Source organism: Neolamprologus brichardi, chromosome 13 (assembly GCF_056152115.1).
Source record: "Neolamprologus brichardi isolate AB-2024 chromosome 13, ASM5615211v1, whole genome shotgun sequence".
Lineage (NCBI taxonomy): Eukaryota > Metazoa > Chordata > Actinopteri > Cichliformes > Cichlidae > Neolamprologus > Neolamprologus brichardi.
This window is the reverse complement of record NC_142116.1, coordinates 25,400,995-25,423,481: the sequence shown is the minus strand read 5'-3', so window position 1 is coordinate 25,423,481 and position 22,487 is coordinate 25,400,995. Positions and strand designations below refer to the sequence as shown.

Below are 22,487 nucleotides of genomic sequence, written 5' to 3'. Positions count from 1 at the left end.
ATAAAAGTGATGAACAGCTACTAATGGATTTTGTATGAAGAATTGAACACTAAAGTACCCAATTTGAATAATGCTTGACTTATTTGAAAAGCAACAAAATAAATAAATAAATATAGTGATCTTGGAAACAATCTATATAAGTGTCCTGCATATTTTTTCAGTTGCTGCTGAAAAGTACGAATTGTTTTTTCCACTCTTCAAGGTTCAAGATGAAAATGAGTTCTTAAAGTAATGCGACTTGAAGGGAGGAGCATTAAGCAGCAAGTCAAATTGCTTTTTAAATGAATTTCAGGGCAAAGAAAGGAGTAGATCTTTGCTTCCTCTTCATCACTGCCACAATGGTCAATTCTCTCTGGGTAATGACACCTTGATAATAGTACTAACTTCTCCTGATGAGACCAATGGAGACAGGCTTCCTGAAAAGCAACCAATTAGCTCCAACCCCTGAGATCCATGTAGCTTAGATGCTGTGACATGGCGATGGTAACTGGGGGCATGTGGCAAGCTCCTTAGTCTGATCGAGTTAAACATGGCCAGCGGTGGTGACCCTGAGGTTAAAGGATCACAGACAAATAGCTAGATAGTGTCTCTCTCATGACAAATGGAACAGCACCAATGAGCTTATTCGTCCCCCTCCTCTCCCTCCACCACTACCACAGCTGATCCTACTTCTGCCTGGCACTTACAAAGTAGAGGCAAGAGTCGTGCCTCTTCACAGAAATGCCACACTGTACATCTATGCATACATTATGTTGTTTACTGTTGGTCCTGCAGGGTTCAAGGACCTCTCCCAATAAATTGCTCTCAAAAATATCCTTCTTGACTTTTGTAAGATAGAAGTTTCACTTGTCGTGAATGTCAGAATGTGATATCACTGTATGCATACACACAGCTAACTTTAGCTATGACAGAGTGTGGAGCTTTTAAAGAACTGCCACTTCCTCTGAGAAGAAGACCTGAGCTATAAATCATTTAGTGTGCTGTCCAATGTGGAACAGCTACAAAAATCAATCATACGCAATTGCTTCAAATCTCTGTCTTGGACTTTTTTAGAGGCTCTGCAGCTTGGACCAAGAGCTGCATTCTCAAACATATGTTAAAGAAGGCGATGAGACAAAGGTTAGCCGGCTGTTAACACCATTACATTGCTTGTTTCCTAATCAAGGTGAAAACAAATATCTGTGATGAATGACTTCTCTTCCCCTCCCGTCCTCATTCCCTGTCTCTCTGTGGTCAATGTGTACACTAAGTGGGATGGCTAATAAGTCCCCGTTGGGCTGCATGGCTGGCTCCCAGCTAATCACTTTTTTAAACAGAATCTTCAAAGTGTGCCCTCTTGTCTGATGTTAATCTGGGCCAAGTGGAGGCTCTGTAGATTGATGGATGTAGGCAGTGGCGAGATTGGCTCAAGTAAGCTCTGCTCCATCCAAATCATCAGTCTGCCCATTTGAATAATGCGCTATGGGTGACAATGTAAAAGTTCTAACATTGACATTATTATGAGCAGCCATTAATTTTAGATAGTGATGGTGGACTTGGGTCAATGACAAGGAAAATGTTGCATTTATTTTTAAATGAAGGGTGCGCATGGAGAGAATGTGTCTCATTTATTTGTTAACGACTTACAAGACTAGACTATGGCACTGATCAGACTATGTGTTGAGTATATACTGAGACTCCCAACAGAGTTCCACTAACAAGAGCAAAATAAATGACTCCTGGGTAGGTTTTCTACACTGTGCAGTATTTTGTTATATGATCTGTTAACCTTTAAAGTAGTAGAGAAGACGCCGTTAAGATTGCCTGTGTTTATTCAGTATGCTTACATGTTATATGACATAACAACAATTGTAAAAAAAATGGCTTATTGGGGGAAGTGGGAGAAATATGATGACACCTTGAACTGTGCTGGCTCAGAAACCAGGAATCAAATCAGGTATTGTGGGTAGAGTTTAAGATGTTTCTTGTTTAAGTTCAACCACTGGCCTTTTTTTCTCCCCCCCACTTATAATTTCCTGTTTGGAGTTTCATAAAGGCCTCAACCCCACCCAAAAAAATTATAGAGAAAAATATCACATGAAGTTTTTAAACTGCACTGTGTAGGCAGAGACAATTCCCTGGATGATTGTTTCCAAGTTGCGTAGCACCACTTCCATGACAACATGGATCAGGGCGTATTTCGCTGCAGTTGGGCTAAAGAGGCAGCTTACTGACACCAGCTTATTAGCCTTGTTTAACACATTAAATGGCTGATGAATTGAGTGCAGATCCCCGGGGATTTCGTTTGCTCAAATTAAGCTCCAATCATCTTTCTTTTTCTCATCTTACTATGAGATGGCGCTGGAGAATTTGCTGTCGGTCTTTTCGCTGAAATGGTGGACCTGATTGAGAAACAGAAGTTTTCATCTGCGCTTCTTGAGACATATATGAGTCAATTTGCTTTGGTTCCACTGCATCATGTAGGAGTGGGGGGGGGGGGATGGAACAGTGGATGGACTGTCATTGATTACAGCATGGGGAGGGGGGTCTGAACCACCAAAGTGAGCTGACTATGGTAATGCTTAAACAGATCGATTAAAGTGATGTGCATCTGAGGCACGAGTGCGCTTCGATAAATCCTCCTACCCTTGCTAAGAGCGTTGTGTTTTGGATTCTTCAGCGTGACCGAGACTGAGAGGCTTGTACAGCATAGCAAAGAACATCTGTGAACAAAAACCAAAGTGTGCATAAAGACAAGCTACTGAGAATTGACTACTGCTTTGTATCATGTTAATTTAAAATATAAAGCAAAAATGAACTATTATATTTATATTTAAACTAAATAATTCAAGTTTAGACTTTGTCTGTTTGTTGAACTGAGTTTATTTGTTTGTCTCTAAACCAAAAACCTACCAAAAAGCATGAATACAGAAACTGGGCAATGTCATAGCCTGACCAGGTGTTCTCTCTTCTTTGCGACTGCATAGTTTCGTTTTGTAATTTGTCTCCAATTTCACTTATAGAGGAAATGTCCCACATTCTGATTGGCTCTATTTTAGAAACTTTTCAGAAGACAGAGACGCTGGTTAAGATTAGCCTTTTCAATAAAGCATATAGTTAGGGCTGCTGTCGTGATTTGGCACCATATAAATAAAACTGAATAGAAAATCAAATTGAATGGTTATCCATCTATGTGTTAGCCCCATACATGCCAACCCTCCCAATTTTTCCGGGAGAATCCCAAATTTCAGTGCCCCTCCCAAAAATGTCCTGGAGCCACCATTCTCCCGAATTTCTCCCAAATTCCACCCAGACAAAGAAATTGCTAAACCATCCTTAATTGGGCTGCCGTTTCCGGCCGGACAATAATAACCGCGACACCTCGAAGTCAAGCGTGGGAATGCCACTGGCTACTGCCCCCCCCCCCCCCCCCCCTCGCCAAAAAAACCCAAAAAACAGCCCTTTTGAATGTCTCCCTAATTCTGAGGTGTCAAGGTTGGCAACTCAGGGCATACCCCACCTCTCGCCCTACGACAGTTGATCCAGGCTCCATCCAGCACCTCTCAGCATTAGTAATATCCTGGATTATCTCACACTATCATTCTCTTTGCTTCACATTCAGTTTGTTGGAAAAGATGTGCAGCTCACGAGCGTGTTTCACATCTTGGCTGACATATATCAGTTCCAATTCCAGACCTAATTTAAGACAAACAAGGTCAAGTCGACGTTCTAAACAAGCCATTTTTAGTCTCTTTTGTGCTGGTCTCCACAGCCCAAACACATTTCCCATCTGTTCACACAAAGCGGTTGCAGCTGTTGGATGGATTCCAAGTGTTTCTGTTGGGGGCTGATCTTGTGGTTATCTAGGTAGCAAGTGAAATCCACTAACCCATGTTGGCTACTGTTAGAAGCCTCTGCAGAGAAGCAAGCTTCAAACATTTCAAAGCCCTGTCTTTTCAAAGGAATCTGCCTTAAGTTGTTGACATTTTATTTCAAACTATTGTTTGAAGAGACTCACCCTTTACTGACTTTAAAATGCGGAGGCTAGATTTTTAATAAAGTCAGTGTGAGTAAGCACAGTGGGCAGAAGCCGAGCAGGTTTGGTGAATATGCCTGCTTTTTTTCTTCTTTTTTTGGCTTTTTTTGGTCTGTTGATTCTAAAGATATTTCTGTTACATTTCCCATCTGTATTTTCATGTTTGAGGCATAAAGGTCTGCGCTTGCTTCGTGGCCGAACAATCACAGATCCTCGTGTAGTCTGTGAAAGTCTATCAGACACATGGAGACAAAAGGGACATAATAATAATGAATGTTTTTAAAAATCTGGCCAAGGGATTGAATTGGTGATTTTGACCAGTGAGTTCATCATCACCCTGGTGAGCCAAAAATGGCCATCAAAGCCATTACAGTTTTATTTGGTTCAGCTGAAGGATTAGTGGGAAGGGATTAATATGGTGCAAGAGGGCAAAAATATACAGCACTTTCCTTCCCCTCGTCCTCTGCTTTCATTTCCCTCCCAGATCTGTTAGATTTGCCGTGCTGATGCCCAGGAGCATTTTCCAGGAGAGGAGCTTAAATGCAAAATGAGAGAGTAGGTCATTAAAGACAATCGCATCTCAGGACAATTCCATTAGCTTTAAATACATTATGGCTAAATGAAACCTTTTGCATTTTTATATAATGCTGTGTTGATTAACGAAAATGGCTGAGTAAACCAACAGTTAATACCTTTTTTTAACCACGCAGCGACACCTGATTGTTCATAAATGTTATTATGGCATAAATGCTTTCATGAGGATTTGCCATTATGCATCCTTCGTCTACGTATTGAGCATTGAGCGAGCAATTTTATATCGTGTGTATATTTATAATTTACAGTTCACTGCCTTTATGCTTTGCCATTCAGCTGGAAGCAGTCGGATGGTTGCAATATCTACCACAGTCGCGGGACCACAGGAGCCCCAAAATGCTTTTTGGTTGCACATGAATGGATCCACTTGATCTCCAAAGCGTTATTTGTTCTATACAGCTGTGTGCAGATGGCGTTGACCTCTCTAGAATCTCACAACAGCTGGTATGTGTAGGTGGGATCCAGGGAACCACAAGGCCCGGCACGCAACATCAGTGTAAGAGAAGTCCTAAAAGGGGCCAGTGCTACAGTGCGAGTGTTAAATTATCATTAATGAGCTCACAGACCACTCCGTGTTGCATCACGCTCACAAGAAAATGGAATATTTAGACTTTCCTTGGGTTGATCAAATTACATGTAAAAAATTAATTATGTCTGCTTTTTAAAAAAAGAAAATCTTTGAAATACGGTTCGTGTCTGCCGCCGCCGGTCAGAGGATGGTTAATCATGTTCCCCGAGCGGAGGTCTGGAAGTCAGAAATCCCACTCTACCATGTTGTACTCGTGTTTTGCTGATGAATGACCCCGGTTCCCCACCGTCATACATATTCATGCATACCCATGTTGATGTAAAGGCACTTAGCACATGAAGCACTAGCTAGCCCTCCACTCTGTGGAGGAAACTTGTTAATTCACGCAGACTAATAAGCAGGTTTCCATGGAGACAAGATCAGAAATGGGAGGAGGCTCTGTGTGCCATCATATCTTACTGGATATTGCTATCAGCTAATACAGACTATAGATCATGTGAGGGGAACATGATACATATTTTAAACTCGTGTGTCTATATAGGGATGTGTGCTAGCGTTACAGTGTTTTGGATTCACGGTAGCATGAACATCAGTTGTGAAGGTTACACTTTCATTTTTCGTTTCATTATTTCATTCCAATTGATTTGCAGAGTTCACCTCATTCCCACGAACTGCAAACTGTTTGACGACGTGCATTTATGCGATCAATACTTGGCCCCGGCTTGCCAAAGCTGAGACTGTTGCCACGTGTACAAAAAGAAAATAAAAAAAAAATCATCAGATGGCAGGTGGAAAGTAATTGTATAATTCAATCTGTGAAGCGCACACACACCAGTTCACATCCATTCCACCTGTGTGGCGGATCTTAAATTACAATCGAAAAAAGTCCCAAAGAGACTGCAATTGTTCTGCCCCCGTCTCTCCTCAAATGGAGATGTGCTTAATCATATTGTTCGAGTCAAATGCACCCTTTTCTGGATAAATCTGCCTTTACAGCAGCAAGCTGCGACAATTGATATCACTGGAGCAATGTTGTTTCCAGGCTTCAGCTGCAGCGTGCTTGAAATAAAGCTATCCGACAAGTGGAACAAAAGTGAGAAATCTATTAATGACTTCAAGCCTAAACATGACTTTAATTGTATAGCTGTCATGTCCTCTTTCACTGCTAGATTGCTGACCTGGAATAAGTGAAAGTAAATCTGGAAAAGAGTATAAAGTCAGAGGTTGTACATGTATTGAATTAAGGGGAACTCAGACATTTATCCACCGGGGCAGTCCGAACAGAGAGAGGAAAGGCCCTTTGGCATAATCCAAAGTTATGAATCGGTTTCACCTCTCAGGCAGTGCTAGCACACCCACTTTGTGTGATCGCCAGCTGTTATTGCTACGCCGAATGACCGACCATTAATCTTGTCTCTGTAACCAGCAGGTGAATCTAAGTCAAGAAGCAAGAGCATAAGATACAGAAAGTGGTGACAGTAAAGCATGAGTCAGATCAACTTCAAGAGGACTTTATGTATGTCGTAACAACCCTTTTGGGTTATAGCACCACTAGGGGGGGTTGCCCAACTATTGTAGTAGCTATGGGGGTCTCCTAGTGGGTGTGTGTTGTTGCGGCAGCCATTCCATGCTGCTCATGTTCCATTCTCCAAGAAAACACCTTACTGTTGTAACAAGCTGGCGCTGGCGATACCAATCCCCGCGCATGTATGCTCGGACGAGTACAGCCGAGGAGATCTGGCATTATAAAGTGTAATGTTGCTGACGGCGAATAAAGGTCTGTTATTGGATTTAACCGACTGGCTTCGGGTTATTCAGCTAACCCCCACACCACATGCTCGCTGGACCTGCTAGCTGCTCCTTCCTCGCCAGACTGCTGTTACAATGTGTGTGGCAGCGCTGTGGTGGAGGTAGCGGTGGTCTTTGTACTTACACTCACCAGTAACTAAAGCTGTGACATTATTATTATTGTCCTTTTACCCATTGGAAACATAAACAACAGCACAGATCAGTTACTTTCAGCAGTTTTCATCACATTTTAAAAATGTCCTACTTCATGCTAATACTTAAACGTGAGCTGGCTAGTGTTAGCTACCTTTTAGCATTTGAATCTCCATGACACACAGGGACGTTGTAATAAACTGAGAGTCAAGGCTCCTTACTGCCTCAATTAAGCATCACTCGGTGCTAACTAAGTGTACTGACCTCCTTCAGATAATGTTTAGAAAAGTTCAAGCCTGCAGAGCATGTATCAAAATGATGATATGGTACTGCAATTCTACCACTTCTTGCCTTTCAAAAACAGCAAAGTTCACACAGCGCAGCGATTTGCTCAGTGCTGATGTTTGCAAAGCCGAGCCCTTTCAGTTTGTCTGACAGCTTCACACATGCAAGTGTCTCCAAGGAAAAAGGTGGTGATTGTTTGGGACTGTTCAGAGAAGTCCTTCTCATTGCTAACGCTGGTCTCAATTTCACTAATTAGGCATTTTTCACAAAATCCAAAATTCTGATTTATGCAGTCCATTGCCTATCGCTTCTTTAAGGATATCATTTAAATGTACTGTGAGATAGTAAGACGGCGAGCATTGAACACAATGGCAAACTTGTCAGCAAGACACACAGATTACTGTCAAGGCAAATAAGGAATTTATTATTTTAACAACCTGCTCCATAGACTTTGGGTCTGAGCCTTCCAAAACTACAAGCCCTACAATAGCCTTTTTATAGACTCCTTAAAGATTTGGAGCGATAGTCATTCCATTTTTAGACGTTTAAAAGTAATTGGAGAAAGCAACATAGTTAAACTGATTATCCACAATACTTGAATGAAAATTCTTTGCAGTCTGTGACTGCCTGGAGTCACCCATGGGCATCACAAAATACTGCGTTGCCTCCCTTGAGATGCTCTGTCTGGCTTTTACCTTCAGCCACTGCTTGTGTTCGCATGTTTTTGCATTCAGTTGTGTCTTCAGTGAATAAAATGCATTCTCAGTTGAGGTCAGTTGAGGACTTGGCCATTTGAGAACATTCTCTTGGGTCGTTTTTTAAATGATGTTTTGGGTCATTATCTATCTGTACTTTGGAGTTCTGTTTCTTTACATTTTGCAGCGTTTGACTTTATACACTGTTTCCACATCATCGCTTCTTTTTGCAGAGCTGGGCAGGTTTTTCCAGTCCAAATTGGACCTTTCACTCTTTCAGCATTAACGGATGTATAAATCCTCTTTAGAAACAGAAAAGAGCAAATCTTGACTTTTCTTAACTCTTTTTTCTTCTTCTTTTTTTATTACTAAGAAAGGAATTCTTCAGTTATCCACATTATTGTGTCTTATGGGTTTTTTAGGCCTTTTGTTGTTTAATTTTAAAAGCCAACACATTGTAGTTTTGGCGACTCCTAAAGGTTCTATCGCCTCGCTGTTAGGTTTCTCGTGCATCCACAACACTTCAGATCACATATCAAGGGTTCCTGTCAAATACTACCAATGCAAATTCAATACTTGGAATGAACTCCATACCTTTTATCGCCTTTAATTTTTCAAGAAACACTCAGGAAACAGCAGAAACTGGCTGTCAGCTATCAAGAGTAAGAGCATATTTTTGTTAAAACCCTTAAAATTAAAGGTGAAAGTCTAGCTTCATTCCCATCCTGATTGCTTCATTTCCAATCTTTTGTGCTGAGCAGAGACAAAATTACACAAAGTGCCACCGTCCAAATATTTATGGGTCCGACTGTAGATGGGAGATGAGTCAGAGCAATGAATAATTCTTTTTTCTTAGTGTGCGCAAATTGCTTCTTATCATTGTGGTAGTGCATAAAAATGTTTTCTTTCAGAAGGCACTCTGTAGTGAGTCACGGTTATCTTTGCTTTCACTAATAACGGGCACGTAGGCTACGCTGACGTGGCAATGACTGACTAATGCGACAAACTCTTACTGACCAGTGAAATTCAAACATTTGCATTAAAGCACTATGATGGAAATGTGAATTCCCCTTTTAAGGTTCTTTTATGGCCCTTTATCAGTCGCCTCGCAGCAAATTCACGAGTTTTATCCACCGCATACTCATTAATTAATCTGTAATCCAAAACGGCCTTTCAGTCAGACAGTATTGTCCATCTGCTGGGGCCTCTTGAATGTTTTTGTTACGCCACTACACTGTGATGTGACAGTTTGAGTCAGAGCTGACTGAGGAGAGCGTGGCTGACAGCTGAAGCATAGCTCAGCCTCTCCAAAGACGCTGATTTCCTGCTTCATATGTGCTCAAATGCCCCCACCCAACCAACTAACCAACGCAACACGACGACGCCACACAACTCATGTAGAGGGGGGAAACAGATTCCTGTTGGCATGGCAACCGTGTGGGATTGTGTTTAATTTGTCTTGATAGGTAATGCTAACAACGCCACGGCGTAAAATTGCTCAAGAGCAAAACGCATTTGAATCTCGCGAGCAGCAGTCATTTGCTGTAGAGCCGTGTTTCCTTTTATTTGTATTTTCGGTGTCAGGAGATACAAGTGTGTTCAAATATTGAATAAGCTCTGGCAGCATCCTGTGTACAAGCTTTTTGTTTAAAGAGAAAAATAAATGTTTCTGAGCAAACTGTGATTTATTTTCAGAATCACTCTAAAACATCAGGGGTAGAAACAATCCCCCTGAAGTCTCCTGATGTCTACCTATTTGTCATGGACACTGCGCCTTTGACCACGTCTGTGCTGACTGGACTGCCAATGATTATGAGGAAAAAAAAAAGAAACAGAAAAATTATGCAAGTCTCCCATCGTGCTTGTCAGCAGTTCTTCCTGGCTGAAGACGAGCTCAGCGAGCTGCCCTTTGAGCTAAATCCATTCCATTCATACTTAATTTTGAAGTTTCCGCCTGCGCAAATAAATAACTGTATCGCTCCCACAGATATATCTACAAAGGCACAGAGCTGTGGCTCTTTCTAATTTTGGATCGCACACTAAAGTGGCTCTCCTAATTTTCCACCTCTTTTGTCTAAATAGCAATCGCTCCTGTAAAGTCAAAAATCTGTGTTTAAGCACGATGTTTACGCTGTGATTTGGTGGCCACCCCAGGTCAAACGCCGCTGTTGTGTTTTGCCCAGCAGACTGTTTTGCAGCTTGGTGGTTCCATCAAGCAGGGCTGTGCATCAAGGAGCAGGCAGGAGGAGGCTGGAGGGAGGGAGGTGGACGAGCAAGGAGCAGCTTGAAATAGGAGGTGACTGCTGACATTCACCTAACTGCCCTCTATAAGGAAAAGAATAAAAGAATAAGCAGGGTGGAGGCTAGAATGAGAGATGGAGGGGAGTGTGTGATTATGGTTACTAAGACTACAGCATGCTGCCCTGTTAAAAAAGGGAGGGGCTTGGAGCAAGGTCAGGAAGCTGAGGTACAACCAGCTAAATCAACTCTGAAGTGTGAGGTCCCCGGTGGCATTGGGGTTGAGGAAATGTAGCTGTTTAGGTTGCTCAGGAGGAACATAGATTGTTGCTGAGAATGGGACCTTACGCACGCCACGGCTTATGGCGCACACACACACACCCCGGGGCTGTAAATCACTTTGATACGCCATAAAAGATGTAGGAAGAGATGCAGAGACAAGTATACGAGATATGGTTTCTTTTTTGAATTTGTGCGATTTGAAAACATTTCCCATGGGGATGATGGGTCACTCGGAATCTGTGCTCACTGCATTCGAATAGCACGCCAGGGCCCGTGTTTAACACCACCTAGATCGTCACCTAGGCTGAAATCCTCCCTGACTCCATCCCTGATGTCTGTATCCTGTGACGTCTTGGAAACAGACTGCCAAGCTTGAGCTGCTCACAGAAAGGAAATGATGCAACATAAATTTCAAGGCAAAGATCCTCTGTCTTTCTTCCTCTCTCTCCACACACACACACACACATGCACACACTCCCTGCAGGGTGAAAATCAACACCTTTTCAAGAGTGAGTCAATGCAGAAACAAATAGCTAACAAAGCTGATGCTGCCGTGGTGTCTCGGACGTAAAAAGAACTGTGCTTAAGCACACAGCTGCTCTTTGGCACATTTATTTTCTAGGATACAGAAGGAACCAGGACGATCAGGACGAAGCAGAATAAAAGGCTGGACAAACGCCACGGTTACTGTAATCAACATAATACTGGACAAGGAAGCTCTTGATTAACTCGATTAAGAAATTTGGCTATCTTCCTCCTCGGCATTGATTGGGTTGAACATCTGACTAAGCAGCTACCCATTAACTGTAAGGGCACTTTCCGTGCATCCACATTCATCTCTGGCAGGAAGCTTCCCTCCCCTTTAGGTTCAAAGTGCTGATCCTCTCACGCCAGGGAAGGTGAAGCGATTGAAAGCTGATTAAAAACAGACTGCATTCGGAAAGCAAGCCGCAAGCAAGATGCCGTCATTATGCCTATTATGAACGGGTATCATCAGCAGCATTGTCATTAGCATCATTCTCCATCAGGGTCATCTGATGAATCAATGTGAGGGGTCAGTCATTTTGCTTCTTCCGAGAAATCTGTTCATGTCGCGCAAATTCTGTTAATAACCTAAGGTGCTGGCTTCATTTGAAAGAACATTTTCTGTTGTAATCACTTCTTCACAACAACAACAAAGATCTCAGCTTGTTTAATCGCTACTTCACACTCTGATGAAGGTGCCTGACTAGAGAATTATCACTTTTTTGAATAAAATCACAGCTCAGATAATGTCAGCAGAAAGCCTTTTCTTTTGAAACACGCGTTTGCTTAACTTTCTGAGCACGCCACACTTCCCTCCGCTGTATTTGTGCATGGCATGTAGAATTCATGAGCTGATGCAGATATATCAGTTGCGCAGAGTTAAGTGTGTGTGGCCACACATGCTGACAGTAGCACTTTGGAAGCCTTTTTTTCTGATTAAACTTGCTCTTTGGCAGCCTAAGTGCTGCCTGTCCTGTCCTAAATGCAGTCACTCACTGGTCCACACACCCTTGAGCAACATTTCTGTCCACCAGGATGTCAAGTTACTAAATCGTGAGCTTTGCCAAAGTTCCCGAAGCTGTAATCATGCCACTCTTGTGGGGCTGCTGGATCTTGATTGTAGCTCAGACTTTCTTGGACAGTATGGACTACTTAGTTATTTGGTCAGAATATAAAATGATCTGCTTCAGGTCATAACAAATCAGAGGGAATGTGGATCTTGAATGCAACTCTGGTGGGGATTTTTTTAATTTTACAGGCAGGTTTACATTACAGTTTGGATTTACTTCTTCACTTTGGCATTCCCAAGCTGTGCCCCCCCCCCCCCCCCCCCCCCTCCCCCACCACCAAAAAAAAAAAAAAATCTTGCCAGGGATGTTATTTGTGTTCTTTGGTGTTTACAGTTGCTAAAAAGAAGATAAAGTCAGACCGGTTGTCTCTTTAAATCAAGCTGCAGTGTTGATGTGCCCTCAAGCTGAAATGGTAAGAACCATTTCCACCTCTGCGGCAGGGAGCTTGACCAAATAGGCGCACTAGAGCGCTTCAAACGTGATTCTCATTCCCTTGGTCACTTTTGGTCTATGGTCGCCTCCACTCCCGGAGAGGAAAGGATTTTTTTTTCAGTTTTTTTCTTCTTCTTTCTTTTTTTTTTAACAGAGTTTTTTTTTCCCCACAGCGCATCACCGACACATTATTTAATTTTTATTTTCTTCTCTCTCTCTTTCTTTTTTGTTCCATCCGCAGAACTCAGTGGCAGTCGCCTCAATCCATTTACCGCTGGCTGGTACGCCTATCTCTTCCTCGCCGTTGCAATCTGTTGATAACTCCACTTGCAAGCTGCAGTTTATTGTGTTTCGCAATGGGAAACTCTTCCCTTGCACCGGCAATTCGTCAAATCTCGCAGACGACGGGAAGCGTAGGAGCGTTTCAACACCAGTTGCTTTCACCAAATTAGGTAAGAGGAAATCCATTTTTATCATCATGCCTGTGATGTCAACGCCGTGCTGTATTTGCCGACACGGACATGCTTTACACACGCACACACGCGCGGACATAGCCGTAGTCCATCAGTTTGCTCTGCGCAACATGTTGACACACCGCTCCCGTGCGTATTCCCGGAATAAATGAAAGAACTCTGTTGCGGTTTCATTTACTCTGATTACAGAGGGCAGCGCGTGCTTCAGATCACCCTGCACACTCCGCTGCTGCATCGTGTCCGAAAACACACCATGTTTTAGCAAAAATATTATTATTTTTTGGTTCGATTTGAAATGAAAGTTAACTGCAACACTTCACACACCAGTCTATCACCCGCAGTCAGCTGTCTGACACTTGTCTAGCCTGTGTGCATGTGTGTGTATAGCGGCCGTGGGGGTGGGGGGGTTCGTCCTCTCATGCCCATGCTTTTTTTGTGCCACAGCACTTACAGACTTTCCACATGATTTCCTTTACTGAATGTGTTGCTTTCCTTGCAGATGGGTGCAGCCTCGGGAGCGCCGTGCACTCTGTTACTATTGCTCTGAGGCACTTCGCGCTGGGTGTAGACCCCACCGCAGCCTATTGGGATTTTGACCTGCTGGATGGACACGGTGGCTGGAGGGCAGAGGGCTGCCACATAACAGGCTCCGGGGGCAACACGACCACCATTCATTGCACCCACCATAATAACTTTGCTGTGCTAATGGTGAGTAGTCTCCTGTGTGGTACCGGTGTCATTCATTTTTTTTTTACCATGACCCCCCCTCCCCTCCCCCCCACCACTACATAAATGCTTCCTCCACTGCTTAAGGCCTGTTATGGATCAAATGCATCTGTTTTCACCGTGGAATAGGCTGGAGTCACGTGTTTTAAGAAGGGACCTTTAAACGCTTCCTTTTATTGTTGCTCCTCTTCAGCAGAGGGAAAAGGATTTGTCAAATGCATTACGGGGATTTATTGGCTTTGGAGTATGCGCTATGCTAAAAAAAAAAAAAAAAAAAAAAAGGAAAAAAAAGGAAAAGAAAAGAAAAAGAAAAAAGAAAAAAGAAAAGAAAAATTCTTCCCCCCACCCCGTATCCTGGAAAGTTGCGGGTGTTGTATAGTCTGCCACCTTTTTTCCAAAAAGCAGCACAGCAGCTGAAATAGAAGCGATGCTCAAGAGAAGGAGCGCCTTGTCAGGAGCTATTCGCCTCCGAGCGCAAGTGGTGTGCTAATTGGTTGCAACCATCGCAGAGAGAAAAAAAAGAAAAAAAAGAAAAGAAATGTTGGACTGCAAAGCGTAGGATCGTTCATCTGTGTCGCTCAAGTTGGTCTAGACGCCGACGAGATGCCTTCTTCCGACGACGTCCCTCTGTTCGAATTGATTTCATGAGGATAATACCAAAAGCGCAATGGCATCGCATCGCCCAGTCGCTCCATAGAGCTGCTGCGCCTGGTCCGCTTTTTTGGATGAAAAGAAATCCTCCGGATGTTTACCGAAGAGTGGCATTCGTTAGACTGGGAGGTCAGTCCTCGGCAGAGCATGAAAAGTGTTGTGCTTGAGATGTCGGTGCTTTTCCGAGTTGCTTCTTTTTTGTCTTTCCTTTTATCTGCATATTTTATGAAGCCGCTGTTCAATTTGGTTGTTGTTCCGAGTGTGGAAATGAGCTGGGTCGAGGATGGAGGAGAAAAAAAGGAAGAAGAAGAACAGCCGCATAGGAATGGGGGAAAAAAGAGTGGGGCATGAGGGGAAAAGCGGCACATAAAAACGGCATGGGGTGGTGGTGGTGGAGAAGGGTGGGGGGTGTTGCTCGGGGGGGGGGGGGGGGGGGAGTGGGGTGTCTGTGGAGAACACTGAGCTGTTGTCAGATGGAGAGCAGATGTCCGATTGTCATTGCACATGTATTCTCTATCAAACGCGAGGCTCGGGCAGGCGCACCGTCAGTGGGCACCTTGTGACTGTCAGAATAAACGCTAGATCGGCATTTTTATTATTATTATTATTTTGCTCAAATTTCCCGGCTGCAGATGAATGATCTGAACTTCAAGACACGTACGATAAGTAGCAGGTAGTCATAGCGATGGTAGAAAGCCGTGACGGGAATGTCCACGTCGTGGTCTAATGTGAGCTTTCGCGCCTGGGATTGCGCGTCTAATAATGCAGTCACCACACCCGCCTGCTCTCTGCAGTGCCCAAGAAAGAAGGACCTTTTATTTACGGACTTGTGACATCATTCTCCTGATGGTCTCATCTAAAATACTGTACTATTGCAACGGGGATATTTATAGCCCAGGGTGGCTTCTGCAAGTACTAAACCTGTTGCATAATCTTTTGCATGTCAATCTGAGGGGAATTGCCAATTACAGCCCGACTGCAAGTTGACCATTTTTAATTTACAGTATTCACAAGTGGGGGGGCTCCATCAGTGAAGCCACCGTTTGTGACTAATGCAGTAAAAGCACAGCGACCAGCTTAAGCTCAGCTCTTGCTTTTGGTGTTCTAAAGCAAAATCAGAGTAACAAGTTGAGCCGAGTTCCACATTTCAGCTGCTCTGGGTGAAGTTAAACAAGGTGACCGTGATGTGTTTTTTATTCTCTGGGTGTCAAGTCATGGCTTGGCCATCATGCTGGTGTCTTGCATAGCTGTATCACCTCCCTTACACCTGACCCCGAGATGCTTTTATATCAACTGTCTGCAGTGTGCAGTTGAAGTGTCTGTCAGGGTTAGCAAAGAACATGCAGGGTGGGTGGATGTTGGACATTGAAATATCCCATTCCTGTTGATCTTGACTTTTTCTTTTCCATTGAGTTCTTACTGTGTCTGTGTGTGGAGATGATTAGTCTACAAATAGCATGGCAGCCTAATACAATTGTCCCTGGGCACTGATGTTTGGAATATAAAAAGCACTCTAATGAGAATCTTTTTGACTTGGCTCAGAAGGAATTACACGGTAGAGAATATCCCTCCCCTGGCTTTGTGATCAGAATGCCAAAGACATGACTTTTGGACAGGATCTGTGTGGAAAACCTCAACTGCAAGAGCCTCTGAGCTTTTGTTTGGGCAAATATTACACTCCTCCTTGCAATGGATTTTGAAAATTTGGTGTAGGTGTAACAAATGCCTTACTTTTTCTCTTTTTTTGACATGGGAAGGCAGGTGGCGCTGACCTGTTACCTTCCAACTAGTGATACAAGTTATTTCAGATGTGGGTCAGGTATTAAAAAAGACTCCCTCTATTTTGGATTTTTTTCTTCCTCTCCTTCCTGCACTGAGCTGAACATGAAGCTGTTACAATGCAGCCGTTACAGATTTCAGCACCGGGGACAGTTCCCATGCATTTCTCTGTCTTCCTCCTTCTGTCCTGCCTCCTCCTCTTGCACCCCCCCCCCCTTCCCCTCCCCCATCTGCCTCCTGCAAGCCTGTGTCTGTCTGACTGAAGGGAGGGCTGACTCACTCGTTTACAGCAATGCAGCCTCATCATCAGTCTTCATCACAGTGACAAGCCTCAACCCCACATTCCCAGCAACCTTTTAACCCCTTCTACGAGACACACCCCTCTTCTGTAACCACGCTGAGTACGGTGTGCTGTCTCGGAGGTAGCAGGATTCATTTATTTATGCATGTATTTCCTGGGGAGATAATGTCGATGAAGGAGTTCATGCATTTTACTGCTGCAGCGGTCCAGACTGTTTAATATGCAGGAGCAGACCTTTAGAACGAAAGAGAGACATGGTGTGGGTGGCTGGCTTTTGTAAGTATCCAATCATAACAAAGGGCCCAAGGCCGAGGTCCAATAAGGGAAGAGCTGTTTAGAGATATATCCCCATGCACTGTACACAATATAACGAATATGTCAAGGGAAGTGGATTCCTATAGAGTGGTGGATCCTCTGTTTTATCCTCAAGTGAAACAGGAGACCTGTTGGTTAAACACGGCAGAGTCACATACAGTGTAAGGGTAAGTTTGTAGTACTGTTTAGTGTTTGCAGATGATGGCTTTAATGAGAAGATGATGACAGATGAAAGGGTCATGGTAGGCTGATTGTTTAGATCCTTTAGTTACAATACAATCCAACAAGTGCAGAATTTACAGTTAAAGCCCAAACAGTATCGGTGGGTGATATTAACAGCTTTTTAAGAATGAGAAGCAAAAGAAGTTGAGCAATGAAAGATTTGACAGATTGGCCGTGTTGTAGGCAGATCATGGATCTGGACAGAAAGCCATCCAGCTTTAATGTCAGTAACTCATATTGCTAAAAAAAGTTTGATACTCTGGCAGGTCAGAAGCAGAGAATCTGGGTACCAGGAATACCATGAACTAACATAATGAGATAAAAGTTCAAACTTAACCTAGGACACAGAGAACAACCGCTAACAAAATAAAACAGGAAAAAAGACAGAAGGGAACGGGAGAACCCAGACCAACTGGACAGAGGAGATGCTAAAGGACAAAATCATAGAAGCGAGACAAGAGTGGGACAGAACACGAAAGGCAACTAACTAAATACTGTTTAACCAAGATACACAAGAGACTGCTGGAAGATATAAATGATATCAAGGCAAAAATCTACACAATACAAGCTATGTTACATAAAAAGGGAACAAAATTCAAACACAAGTGATTCTCAAATCCAAAAGGAATCACCATCCCACAAAAACTCAAAACCATGGATCCAAGACCGAGGCACCGTTAAACTGTTAATACATCACTGTGACAGCAGCCGACTGAGGGAAAGCAAGTTTCAACTATTTTCTGTTATACAGAATTTGGCATTTTAGATCAGTGTTTCCCACAGTGGAGTAACAAAGGTCATCAGTTGTAAGGAATCTATAAACTGCTTTTACACACAGGGTCACGAGTAAACAGTAAAAGCCTAGAAACACTGCTTTAATCTCTGATGATGGCATGTTGCGTTTATGAACTTGTATTTTTAATTCACTAGCTGGGCCCACGTCCTCGTTTAAGTTTGACAGCGTTTTAGTAGGTAAAAGTGAATGCTTTGACATGAATTGAGTTTGGGGAAGGCCTCGAAGAGGACTGGCGATGGCTCCCGGGCTCGGCAGATCTCCATTTATAAAATAGAAGTGAAGAAGTTGAAGAATGGAGAAGAAGAAGAGAGGGAGGGTGGGGCACGTAAACGAGAATGATCAGCTTGCAGAACTAGGGGAACCTATATAGATGACAGCCGGAAGGAGCGTGTTTGGATGCGTGGTCCTGCTCCTGAAATTCTGATACATAATCTCCAAAATAAAATAAGGTAACTAAACGTCACACAGTAAAGTGGATTTTTTCTCTAAAATGTTGAGGTGGTAAATGTTCAATCAAATTTACATACCAGAGTAAAGTCTGGTATGACAAAGTGCGGTGAAATATTTTAAATATCCTTAGTCAGTGGTTGGCAGATTAGCTGATCTCAGTGCTAGCCCATGTCACCAGCCTGTAGCTCAGCTGATCTCCTTATACACATTCAAAGTGGTAAAGCTGTTTTAGCATTAGCCTGCTTACAGTTTCTGCTGCATCTGCAGACTACTTTGCAACCCACCTCCATTCCAACTCCTTTAATGCTTCGTCTGAACTGTAATGGACCATAGACTGAGATTTATTGTGTCATTCTAGCCCGAGTACCTCCCGTTTTAGGACACTTGCATAGATACTTTCAAAATGACCAAACAAACCATGATTCACTTGGCTGCTGCGCCTCCACCTTGAACCAAACCAGCCAAGACAGGATCCCATCTAGATAAATTACCTCTCAAAGGCTGAGCCTTCTGCAAGCCCGATACTGCTGTGACATTACTGCTGACATCTGGTGCTGACCACCAGGTCATGTCTCCTACAGAGAGGAAGAAAATATCTGTAGGGCACAATGTCCCTAAGAATCCATCCATTCATTGTCTTATCCTTATCCTAGGTGGAATAATCCAGCTGCATTTCTCAAATATTAGATCAGATCATTGCATCAGCTTTGCTTTGGTCTATGATTCATTCAGAAATGTGTACTGCCACCTGGATCACGATCGTTGTCTCTTTAAGGAAATAAAGGATGAAGGAGGGAATAGGAGCAATACATTCAGAAATTCTTCTGCCCTTTTGCTTTATCTTAAAGATGCCAACTGGCTGTGTTCTAGAAAACATCATCAAACGGGAGTTGTTTATTCAAATTCAATCCACATTTGGTGTTTTCGTCTTCGGCAATAATGGCTAATGCACACAGACTGTAAGTTGTGCTGGATACGTGTTGCTAATTGAAAATAACCTCCCGGCTACTTTCAGATCCTCTGTAGTTCAGAAACTGTTTTCTTGTTCGGGTCTCATTTTCTCAGTCTGTTTTGTTTTTTTTTGGTTTTTTTCCAGCAGCACATAAGTTATGTGTCCTCATTAGTCCTTTGTCCACATCTGTGCTCAAGGCAGACATAATGAGACAACAAGCCAGCTTTCATTGTTCGCCCACAAGCGAGACCCAGCTCCTGCCTCCCTCGACTTTATCCTCACACCCTGGACTTTTCTATCTCCGAGACGTGTTCATGCTAAAGGAGCTTTGCTGTGTGTGTTTTAGGTGATGAAGGGATTTACAGTGGTAACGATGATGACCTGTTTAGATATGCAACCATGTCTCACAGCACTATGTTGATATTTTCTGTTGATAGGCATTGTTGTGGGAGGGGAAGAGGGATGATAGGCTATGATATCTACAGAGGGAAAGGGTGGCGATGCCTTGTGATTGCGTGTTAGATGACAGTGGATTGAAAAAAAAAGGTTTGTTTTGAGAAAACAGGCCACTTGACAATATATACACTTTTTAATACGTACAATAGCCATGAACTAAATATCTCACATGCAGTAACTGTGGTTTTCAATTAGGCTATGTTGACATTCTTGTTGGGAGTTAAAGGAGAAGAAAAACACTTTTCTGGTCAGACACAGCTAAAATGTGGTTATCAAGTATTTAAGCTTAAATGATATACAATGTGTTAATTAGTGTCCTTAAGGGCCCTTTCATAACTGGCACTAATTTGTTAACTAACTTGTTTCCTTGGTGATCTGATCACAAGCAGACTCCTCTAAGTACCAATGCGCCAATGACACACAGAGGACACGCTGAGCTCAGACCACATTCGGAGGAAGTTTGGGCAACATATGGCCAATTCTTCTAGCAGTTTGCATGCGAATGAGTCCTTGACCACACAAAAGGATCACCCACTCAACTGATGTGCTTCTTGCTGTGGAAAAACAACAACACGTTTTGTTGATCGCTATAACAGGTTCAGTGCGGACAACTATTATTAGTCATTTGTTTTACATGGCCGATTGCGCAGCTAAAAATTAAGCCCTGTTAATCATGGTTTGTGTTGACTCGTGATAGCTCCAGGTGACAGGACAAGAAGCCTGCTGAGCTGTGTCTGTAAAATGGCCTGCATTTGTATAGCGCTTTACTCAGTCCCTAAGGACCCTAAAGTGCTTTACACCACATTCAGTCATTCACCCATTCACACACTGGCAATGGCAAGCTACATTGTAGCCAGAGCTGCCCTGGGGCGCACTGACAGAGGCGAGGCTGCCGGACACTGGCGCCACCGGGCCCTCTGACCACCACCAGTAGGCAACATGGGGTTGGTATCTTGCCCAAGGATATTTGGCATGCAGCCAGGAGGCAGCCTGGGATCGAACCACCGACCTTCTGATTAGTGGCTGACCTGCTCTGCCACCTGAGCTACCGCCACGTAGAGCTGTTGTTGTCCTGCACATTGGGATTTGGGGTCGGCAAAAGAAAAGAATGCATTTGCTATTTAACAGGATAAGATCTCATCACAATTGGCCACTTGAGACACATACGGAGACCGACATACACTATATTGCCAAAGTATTTGCTGCCTTCATGGACATATAAACTGAAGTGACATCCCATTCTTAATCCGTAGGGTTTAATATGATGTTGGCCCACCCTTTCCAGTTATAACAGCTTTAACTCTTCTGGGAAGGCTTTCCACAAGATTTAGGAGCGTGTTTATAGGATTTTTTTTTTTTACCATTCTTCTAGAAGTGTATTTGTGAGGTCAGACAGTGATGTTGGACGAAAAGGCCACCGTCTCCGCTCTAATTCATCAAGCATTAAGGGTTCTTTTCACTGGAACTAAGGGGCCTGAAAAACAACCCCATGCAATAAACCCCCTTCCACCAAACTTTACATTTGGCACAGTGTACTCAGACAAGTACCGTTTTCCTGGCAACCGCCAAACTCAGACTTATCCATCGGATGCAGCCGCTTGGACATGGAAACCCATTCCGTGAAACTCTCCATGCACTGTTCTTGAGCTAATCTGAAGGCCACATCAAGTTTGAAGGTCTGTGGCGATTGATTCTGCAGAAAGTTGGCGACATCTGCACACTGCGTGCCTCACCATCCACTGACCCCACTCTGTGGTATTACGTGGTCAACCACTTCATGGCTGAGTTGCTGTTGTTCCCTGTGCTTTCACGTTGTTATAATACCGCTAACAGTTGCCTGCTGAATATTTAGTAGCGAGGATTTTTCATGACTGGACTTGTTGCACAGGTGGCATCTTATCATAGTATATGAAGAATATAAAATATGATTCTACGAGCATGCGGTAGGCTGCACATAACCTGCTTAATGTGTGTTTGTGCTTCGCCGTAATCATACAGCTCAGGCTAATTCTTTGAGTAAATGCTAATTATTTGCAGCTCACTAAGCATCGTCTACCTTTCACCCTTCACCTCACTTACGCTTGTTCCAAACATGGCAGCTGGCAGACCAACTCTAATCCGCCTCATTCTGTGGCGAGGCAACCATGCAGCTTCCTCACGGGCGGCTGGCTTAACCAGCTACGCTGAGGCTCGGGTTTGTGCTGCACTCTGTGAACTTACTGCACTTACAGTCGAGTTTGGCTTAACTTAATATTTAATAAATGCACTCGTGTTCCATTTGAAAGCATTAACTTACATTTGATGTCAGGCACGGTTACTTTGGCACATGAGGTTTGCTGTTTGTGTGTGTGTCTGTGTGTGCATCACTGCAGACTTTCTTTCTGCTGCTTCTGTTCTGATTTAAACTCTCTGTGTTTGCTGACTTGCTTTGGTGTGAAATGGGGAAAAAAAAAGAGGGGGGGCCGGTCCACCTCCACTCCCACAGCAGATTGCTGCTTGCCAATAAGCTGACATGTAATGCAGATTGTTTTCTTCCTGACTAATGAGTTCAGAGCTCACAGACCACCATTTATCTCAGACATCAACAGTTTTGCTCTGGCGTTTATACAGTAAGCCAATACTTGGCACTTTTTTCCCTTTTTAATGTGTGGCGCTCTGTATCGGACACTCTGTTTTTAATGCAGTGTGCCCCTCCTTTACCCTGTATACAAATTGCACTGCTTTAACCTATTGTTATTCAAATTATGTATGCTCCTCAAC

General features: G+C 43.3%; 1 protein-coding gene across 1 annotated transcript in view; it reads left to right on the top strand.

The window, feature by feature from the left end:
- The window catches only part of adgra1b (adhesion G protein-coupled receptor A1b), a 180,037-nt gene that overhangs the window by 108,384 nt on the left and 49,166 nt on the right, over positions 1–22,487 (top strand). Inside the window, exons 13-14 of the mRNA XM_087850365.1 lie at positions 12,848–13,058; positions 13,579–13,787. Of these exons, the coding sequence (XP_087706491.1) occupies positions 12,848–13,058; positions 13,579–13,787 (420 nt within the window). The remainder of the gene's footprint in view (positions 1–12,847; positions 13,059–13,578; positions 13,788–22,487) is intronic.